Source organism: Megalops cyprinoides, chromosome 12 (genome assembly GCF_013368585.1).
Source record: "Megalops cyprinoides isolate fMegCyp1 chromosome 12, fMegCyp1.pri, whole genome shotgun sequence".
NCBI lineage: Eukaryota > Metazoa > Chordata > Actinopteri > Elopiformes > Megalopidae > Megalops > Megalops cyprinoides.
The window spans coordinates 17,361,628-17,371,528 of NC_050594.1; the positions used below are offsets into that span (position 1 = coordinate 17,361,628).

A 9,901-nucleotide genomic window follows, 5' to 3' on the forward strand; every position below is an offset into this window, starting at 1 on the left:
GTCCTGCTCCTTAACCACTGTGTTACACTCCCACCCCACTGCCAATAAGTGTCTAGAATGTACAGGAAAGAAGACAACAATTAAATTTACATGGGACTGACGAAACTGGAGGTTAACTGCATTGAGCTCGGATAAAGCACCAAAGATTACAAGGCCTATCTGGTACACCCAACCCCAACTGACTCATTGAGGGTTACCACAGAGAAGGAACCTGCGTGGTTTCAGAGTAACTTTCTGAGAGGCACAAACAAATTGTGGTCAGTCATCTGGTTGAGGCTGGAGGTGAAGGGGGGGTGTAGCTTGTGTGCAGCATAGTCCAACGGAGGTCAGTACACTGCACAGCAAAAGACTGTGGGAGGCAGGATGCAAGAGAGGGAGCATGAGAGGAGAATCAGACATGAGGAAGGAGGAAGGGGGTGGAGAGACGGAGAGGAGCAGGAGAGAAAAGATCTTTGTCCAGATGTGGCAGGCGCAGGGACACCCCCCTCAAGGGTTCTTCTTGACCACGTGGATGAAGTAGCAGGGTGCCTGAGCTTGCCCTGGGGTGTAGCTCTTGAAGTCTCCATACACACTCTGCTCACACTTGCCACTGAAGGCCTCCCTCAGAATCTCCTTGAAGTTTTCCAGCCGGTGGGGGTAGTAGGAGAGACGAAACTTACTGCAAAGCAGACAGTGATGCATTACTATATTTTACTCACATTCCATAACTGTACATCACTGCAATGCAAACAATATGAAGTTAGAGCATTGCATATCCCATTGCTGTTCAAACTTACAGACAGCAAAAACTTGGTAATGGACTTACATGCAAACTGAAGTACAAATTCAGTTACAGTTCAAATAATATGTATATATGTATATGACATTTCAACAACAGTTTAAGATTATTTTTTTTTTTTATCTTTGCAATAGACAGTCCCAAAAACATGACCTACATCTTACATAATTTTACCTTTTGCTTTCTTGTTACTCAGAGTGACAGCTGAACATTAACATTTGTACAGTTGGACATTAACAGAGACAGTTTGGACTTCCAAACCTTCCAAAGGAGCACAACAGGAGTACACCACAAGAGAACCAATCCTGCAACTGTTTAAAAGCCCTGCTCCTTCCCACTACACCAACCGACTGAAGATGTAATTGCATGGAGAAATACTATCCAAGAGAAATTACTTTCAAAACATGTTGTGCCTTTGTGGACACCTGAAGCTCTCCCTACCAAATAACAGTCACCAATGACTTTCGGTAATGGGCTTAAAGTACAAGTCAGCAAGCTAGCCTATTTATTTATATATTTATCTTTCCTTTGATTTCAGTACTTTTCCATGGCTTTTTTAGAACAATGGGATATTTACTACTTTCTGTGAGATTTCAACGGCTTTACAGGATAAAAATATTATTTCAAGGATTTTCCTAGATTTAAAGTACTGTAGGACCCCTGTGCAAATGCCAGTGTGAGAGCAACCCCAGCAGACTGACATCACTTAAAGCCCAAGACATTGCTTACAGGGATGGGGGGCTTGGCAATATATTTTAAAATAAGGTTCAAATTTCACATGTTCATCCAAAGTGAACCGTCATCACACATCCATTTGCTGTGCTTGATTCTAACTGAATTCATAAATTGGGCGCTTCCAGTCAAACCTGGGTATCAATGAACTGCAATGCCCAGCTTGGACTCGAGCCTGTACCTGAGCTCAGGCGTGCTTTGTTGACCCTCTGGGTGGGGTACCTGCACAGTGTAGTCCAGGGTAATCATGTGTGGTTTGCTGTTGACCCACAGCACCGAGGTGGAAATGTCCTGAGTCAGGTCACTCTGAAACAGAACACACACAACTGCATAATCACACGTCTGAAACACAACACACACAACCACACATTCACACAGATCACTCAACCACAACACATACAACCGCGCAATCATATGTCTGAAACACAACACACAAAACCACACAAATACAGGTCACTCTGAAACACAACACACAATCACAGATCACGCTGAAACACAACCCACTCAATAAAATGTCACTATAGCACAAGTGTAGGTATACACAGTTCCAGGTCACTCTGTAATAAAGCACATGCACACTACCACACAATTCTGAAGTCTAACAACACAAACAGTTGCAGTTTGCTCTGACACCTCCACTTCTACTGGGAAAGAAATCACTCACTCTCCCCCAACAGATTACTCAAAAAAAAAAAAAAACACAGAGAGACCCTCTTACAGTGGGACACCATACACTAACACAGATCACTCAGTGCAGACACACAGACAGATGACTGGTCATGCCTGTGGTTACACTATTATCAGCTCTGGTTTACACATGAGCCTGTACCAGCCACTGCTGGGAGGAGTGCCATATCCTTGATTGATTCATTCAAGGATCCTCCTCTTAACATTAACCAATTAACACTGCAGGAGAACTTATCTCTCAAATTGCTTATAATTTCACCTGTCTCCAATCTCCAATGTCACGGTAGCTCTCAGGTGCTCCGCTTTTTGAATAAAGCCTTTTTTACGCCCTGCTCCTGTAGAAAATTGACAACATCCGCTTGGCTCTGCAGACTGATTTATTTTTAAACTACAGCTGCTTCTCTGAGCTGGCAGGAAGAATAACCTTTCCCTACATCCTGGACACTTGAACTCCTCCCTCAGAGCAGAGCAGCTGCCTTGTAAAACTGCTTTCTCAGGCCTTCGTCAAAACACATCATTGTTTAGAAAAGCAGACATTTTGGTCTTCTCACTAAAGTTGCCTTTGAACGATAAAGAAAAAATATCAGTTGGGCCATGGCTTTGAAATAACTGTAGACAGTCAGTCAAAACAAGCTTCATACTAACACCTCTAATGTGGAAAAGCATAATACAGATGATTGTAAAATGTAAAAATGTAAAAATGTAAAGTTCTTAAGTCAAAATGCCTTAACAGCAAGTCTTTTTATGAACTGAAGTAAGGTTTTCTTGGATCCCCTTCGGCCTGATGCTTTAACAGTTTACTGAAAGTCTTTTTTAACTGGAAGTCACCAAGCTTAATTTTCCCAGAGTGAATCAGTTTCTAAAAGAAACACAAATCCTAGTCCTACAGAACACCACTGGAATCCACACTGGCTGTCCCCACTTTAAGGTTTAGAATTTCATCTCTTTCTTCACATCTTATAATTTTGGCTCCATTCAGAATAAAATATTTTTATTTTTTATGCAGCAGTTGGCAGATGCTCTGTGAGTGTGCACATGCACTCCTGTACCTTATAATAGATGTTCTTCCCTGGTGGCGCTCTCCCGGTCTCCAGGATGTAGTCATAATTCCGGTGGTCAATGATGAGGATGCCACCAGGCCTCACCATGCTGGCAATATTTTGCAGAGCCAGCTTCTGGTCACTCTGGTCGCCTGTGATGGTTGATTCATTCATTCATTCATTCATAGACAATCAATCAATCAAAACACAGCAGGAAGACACAATGCAGTGCAAGTTCTCACAGCCTCTTTCCCCATTGTTCTCACCTTTGAAGTCTGGTAAATGAGCGAACGAGTTCCCTAAGCAGATGACAGCATCGAAACCGCTCCCCGGCTTCTCCACATCATCCGATAAGGTCAGCCAGTTGGCCTCCTCAATCACTGCACAGAATGACATCATCGCTATTATACAGCAATCAATTAAACATTATTCTTCCATAGAGAATCTTTACAACTGCTTTGGTACAATGCACTGGAAAGGGACAGAATGTGTTTTCCTGAGGGAATCTAAAAAGCAGAAAACCCAGAGACTGCTGGGGGAAAATGGAAAACTATTCTCCAGGAGTCCAGAAGGCAATCAAGAAACACTGGAAAACAGGAGTACAAACAACATAATGGAACTAAAAGCTTAGAAATTGAACTGGGGGATATATTCCTAAGTAAATCCACAGGTGTCACCCCCCCCCACCACCCCAAAAAAAGAAAACAATCTACAGTACATACCCATGTAGTTTGCTTCACATTTTGACCTTGCCCAACACAAGAGTCAGGAGGATGAAGTCTTACCCCACTGGTCAAAGGCAGGCTCTTTTCTCCTCTCCCATCTTGCCTTCAGGGCATACTTGAGCATCTTGTCACTAGCGTCCACACTGACCACTTTGAAGCCCTCCTCCACCAGCATGATGGAGTCCACACTGCACATACACACACACAAAGCACAGCACACCTGTCACTTTCACATGGACTGGCACTGGATGGCTTACACTTGTGAACATGTGAACTCTGGTCTGTACTGCTACATTAGGTATTTGCTGAGGTGTTTCAGGTGAAGGAACATGCTCAGCAGTACAGAGCCCTGCCATAGATCTGAGCATGCAACCCTCTAATATACAGGTCAAGGTTCCTCAAAAAAAATTCTTGCTGCTGTCCTGAATAAGCTTTAATGGGGGATAAGGGGGAGATTGTTTGCCAACTTTACATGGTGTTGATCTTCGAAGACCTCCTACTTTGTGACAACTGATGCATGCAACTGGACTGCATTTATAATTAGATGTGTCTCAGTTACAGTGCCATAAGCTTACTGCCAGAGGAAGAGGAATTTGGATGAGGCATTTCAGAGAGAGAGAGAGAGAGAGAGAGAGAGAGAGAGAGAGAGAGAGAGAGAGAGAGAGAGAGAAAATGCAACCACCACCCTGAGGCTGCACATGAGATGCCAAGATCTGATACTGCACAGCTGGAAGGTCGCATGGCTGAAGGCATTCCTCTGAACCAAATTTAGCAAGGCCACTGCCCTTTGCTCCTCCTAATGCCAAAACATGTTTACAACATGGCACACCAAAGCATCTCAGTTCTACCAGGATACGGGGACCAATCTCAGAACCTACTCTGCTGCAGATTCGTTCTCTAACCAAGGGAAAATTGAAGTCTCAGCTGCCCAATCTCTGTGGTAGGTCCAGATGCACAACCAAGCAGGATCACTAACTAATGATTAGAGTGCTGTCAAACAATCTGGAGACATGGAGACTACTGATTGCAGATGTCATGCTAAAGAATGGTGCAGTAAGATCTGCTTCCTGGTTTACCAGAATTACACTAAAACAGTCAACTCTACGCCACAATAAGTAACTCCTGTTGTAATAAGTAACAATGCATAGCATGAAATATCTCACTGGTTCTGCCAAAGCCATTTTCCCTTCTCCTATTTCTCTCCTTGTAAAGGAAAAGGCTGCTTACTACCAAACAACATAGAGACAACAGCCAATTATAAAGTGCCACATTTTAGCAGTTTGGCAGTTTAGTCACAAAAAACACTGCAGGTATGACAGCCAGAACTGAGGCAATGGGCCAACAACACCTATGAGGCAACTTCCACAATTCCTTGAGAATTAGGCTGCACCTTATGGAAATTTTAACCCAATGCATCTGTGCTTCTTCCACTCTGCTAATAAAACTTCACAGATCCCAGGGTCCCAGAGATACCTGTTAAGGCAACTGTGAAACATGCGCTCCAACATGTGCTGAAAGATCTGCAAATGATGTTTCTCAGTTCTTTCAATTTGCAGTTTACAGAGTCAGACAGAGCAGCAACCGTGACAATTATCAAGTGTGCACTCACAGTAAAACAGGAACTTTCCTATCACTTTCTCATTAGTCTGTTGAACAATCACTGTATTGAAGTACATACCTATTACAAATAAAACATTTCCAACATTTTTGGCAGGCCATCATATTAAAATTTGGAACCAAAGAGTGGGTTGAATGGAAAAGAAAAACTATAATTTCATAGTAATGTAAGTTCAGATGCATCGACACAAGATACATAAGTATGCCTGATATGGAATAAGCCTATCCATTTTGTCTTATCTATACTGGCAACAAAAGCTAAATTATAATAGTGACATTATAATGTTTCTTTAAAAGAAAAAAGTAAATTGTGTTCTTCACCCCATTATCTTCTGGATGCTAACCTGTTAACCTCTGTGACTCCAATGTGTTTTTCAATTTGCATTTTTTAGCGAAGAGTAATGTGGAAAGCTCAACATTCCTGCAACAAACAATAACAGCAAGGACAAATTAGCACCACTATGCCCTTGATCAGTGACCAACCAGGGGTCATGTACAGTGCCATGGGGTTGTGCAGCTATCTCTGTGAATGTTTACACTGTCCTACTAACACAGACTTTCTGCTGGTCAGCAGCATTGAATATATATATATATATATATATATATATATATATATATATATATATATATATATATATATATATATATATATATATATATATATCCTCCATGTATTTTTCACAACATAACTGTTTTTAACCTGAATTTGGACACATGACTGCACCCTGAAAATGTTTCCCTGTGATAAAAAAAAAAATGAAACACATCACTGCAATACTGCCACGGTGAAAACATTCTCGATTTAAACGCGGTCAGAAAGCGTCTGATGAAACCATAAAACTGCACAGGAGGCGCACCTGCTGAACGTGCGGTGCTGACCGTGAGGGTGGAAGCTGTCTCTAACAGAATGCATGCGCCTGGCATATCAGGCAGACAAAAAAAATATATACACAATTCTCAAGGTCCCACTCAGGGCACAAACAGAGAAACCCCCGAGCAGACCGTGCGAGCAGTGTGTGGAGGTCAGGTTAAATGCAGCGCCGCAAACGTGAAGAGCGCAGGCGGCAACCTGAAACTGAGGCAGCATCCAGCAGCCTTGCCCGTCTGCATGACTTCGCCCTTGCCATGCGTGAAATTCAATAGCACCTGCTGGCTCTAAGGCATGAGCACTGACCATCAGATAAAAAAGCAACTAACAAATGCCAAACGGGCTACTGCTGCAATCTAACCTTGCGTTTCCTTTTGCGTGACAGTCTTGCCACGGCTATGTTTTTTTTTATAACTATCGGCACATGAAAAAACAAATTCTGACACATGGAAGGGTATTTATTATTATTACTACTACTACTACGACTACTTATTGGAATGATACAAGTATAGACAGGCACAAAGCTAAGCCCGAAAATGTGCGCTATGCTAATACAAATAAAAGACGATAATTTCATCTTTTTTTCATGCTTTTTTTTTGGGGGGGGGGGGGCACCGTTCTGTTTCAACTCTCCAGCAGCGTAGTAGCCGTGGAGAAGGAGGGGGGTGTGGGTTCCGTAAATTCAACGCCCACAAGACTGTGACAGCTGCTGAGTACTGCAACAAGACAACATTCCATTCTTAATTCCATTCTTTCTTGACACAAAATATATCGCATTTTCAGATCTGAACATAACCGCAGAGATATTTATAAAGTGTCATCCGACCTCCGCATTAGTGCTCACACCTAAGCTAATTATTGTTACCCCATTCAATGGATTTTAAGATCTAACATGTAGACAGACATATACACAAGTGGAACCTATAGAAATGAAATGGGGGACCAGCTAGCATGCTAACTATTTCACAATTTCCTATCTTAGTGAAATAATGCCAGTTCGCGTAGACCACGAGCTAGTCAGGCCTACAACAGCTGTAACGTCACAGAGTGCGTGGGCAACATAAGAATACGAATCGCAGACATACCCTGTGCCGCACGCTACATCCAGAACTCTCTGGCAGCCGTGCTGTTTCAGCAGAGACACCACCCAGCTCCTGTACTCTTCCGTTCTACTCCGCGTATCTCCGATATAAAGCTGCCACACCTTCGCCGCTTTTCCGTCCGCATATTGATCAGGTAAACCTACGGCGGCTACACCGAGAGAGCGTGTCCGATAAACACTGTCGACCATGCCTGCGAAAACGATCTAACTTGCAATGCAGCTAAACACTGAGTTGAACACAATGCAGGAAGGAACTGGAATGCAGACGAATGTTAACTTTGGTATCGCTTTCTAAACTTGTCCTCCGTTTCAGACTGCTGACTTTTGCTGCTAAATAAAGCCTGGCGTGCACACTCTTCCTTTCCGTAGTGTTTGCGGCTCATGTTATTTTTTATACGCGAACACTCCGGTAAGGGAAACTTTAGACCAATCAAACACTAATATACACTCACGCCTTCTTTTCTATTGGTGCGAATGAGAGATGACGTTGCTGTTCCTCGTTCAAACCAATAAACATTTACACTGAAAGAGCGTGTCTCATGTAACCCCGCCTTGAAAGTGGATGTGAGATTTCGTCAGGGACGGACAGAAATTGTTTCAAACGCGTTAATAATTTATCTTATCGATGAATAAATAATAAAAAAAAACGCGTGGTGTCAAAACCATAGTATTCAGACAACCCTGTGATAAAAACGTTTATTTCCAAAGGGATATTGATAATCTCACCAGAATTTAGAAATATAAAACAATGTAGATAGTAGTCATGTAGTTGATGTAGTAGTCAAATGTCCGGCTGAATGACAGATTTTGTTATAGTGACGGGAGGATTCTTGCATTATTTCCCAGAACAACTGACATACGAGGCGGTTCTATATATTAAACACTGAGGGGGGATTATGAGGACAATCGCTTGTATAAAATAAGTAGCGATTCTCTGTAATATTGTTAACAAACTAAAATAAATGCCCATATAACATTGTTACACAAACACTAAGGGCAAGTTCACATGTGCCGTTGCAAGTCTCATCCTGTCCTTCCAAGTTAGATGCAGTCTGGATTCAGTGTTATTGATCTAGCACTGTGATTGGTGGATTTCAGTTCAGACAAAACTCACCACCCCTTCTTGAGGGCATTGGTTAGCAGAGCAGGTGGCAGACAGGTTTGGGCAGTACCAAACCAGCAGTGAAAATGTTCACTCTCTGAACCCTCCAGCTTTGTGCTGTGCAGGGGCCAAACAAATGTTCGGTTAGAAACTTATAAAAAAAAAAGGCAAGCAGTGTCTTGATCTGACTTAGGTATTTTTCTTTCCTGGGGCTTCTTTCCCCTCTCTGGAGGCAACACAGATGTGAATGGAAAACAAAAAAGCACAGCAGCAGGGCCAATGGGTGCAGATTTGGCTTAGGGGAGGGGATGATGCAACCTGCCCCTGTTATTATCACAGACTGCACTGGCAGCCTTGGCCTAGTTAGTCACTACTGACAGGAGAGAGAAACAGTGTTGAGAACAGCAATAGAACCTACTGATTACACATAGACAACACAGCATATGTGTAACATTCAAATGTTTTAAAAGTTTCAACCAATTTTTAAGACCCTTAGTTTTGTTTCTCTTCATCATTATAAAGTCTTCTGTTTATAGTATATCTTCCTTAGTTATGTTCTTTAAAATATTTTTTTCTATTGTGAGTTTTATAGTATATCTTCCTTAAGTTATTTCTTTAAATTATATATTTTTCTATTGTGAGTTTTGCACAGTCTGCCCTGCTGCCGACCATCATTTCACTGCTTAGTGTACATTGTACCTTGGCGTGTGACAAATAAAACGTTGAACTTTGAACTTTGTAGGTCTACACATTAGTTCTTGAGAGTTTCCATATGAAAATAAACAGTTTTTAATCTTGCTCTGCTTTACCTCTTGTGTTTTGCCATTGTTTGTTTGCCGTTTGTCTTTGAAGGACCTGCTTTGCCACCGTGCTAATATAATAGGAATTGGCTGGCATCAGTGAGGAGTGTTGTAGGAGGGCAAGGCTGTTTCCATAGAAATCAGACTTATGCACCAGATGACTCAGTCTATCAACACAATGAATGACAAAGCATTAATGTTTCATATCACATTTTCATACACCCCGAAGACACCATAATAGCTGCTTCTAGGAAGGCCATAGGTATCATTTAAGCTTTGTGAAAGAGTTTTGATGTCTCATATGAGGTAACACCAGACTCAGCTTGAGTTCTGAGGCTCTGTAAGAGCAAGAATGTACAAATGGACAGAAAAGGAGAAAGCACTTTAAAATCATTGGACAGTTGCTGTTCATGCATACCTCATTCATTCCAGCCTTATTCCATATATGTG

The 9,901-nt window shown here is 42.0% G+C and overlaps 1 protein-coding gene across 1 annotated transcript; it reads right to left on the reverse strand.

The window, feature by feature from the left end:
• Window positions 1-402: 402 nt before the first annotated feature.
• gnmt (glycine N-methyltransferase) lies at window positions 403-7,935 on the reverse strand. The gene is made up of 6 exons (XM_036543115.1): window positions 7,533-7,935; window positions 4,023-4,150; window positions 3,504-3,617; window positions 3,247-3,389; window positions 1,692-1,816; window positions 403-658 (listed from the first exon to the last, which is right to left on the reverse strand). Exons 1-6 carry the CDS (start codon window positions 7,736-7,738, stop codon window positions 487-489), a joined length of 888 nt encoding a protein of 295 aa, XP_036399008.1. The 5' UTR covers window positions 7,739-7,935; the 3' UTR covers window positions 403-486.
• Window positions 7,936-9,901: the final 1,966 nt, after the last annotated feature.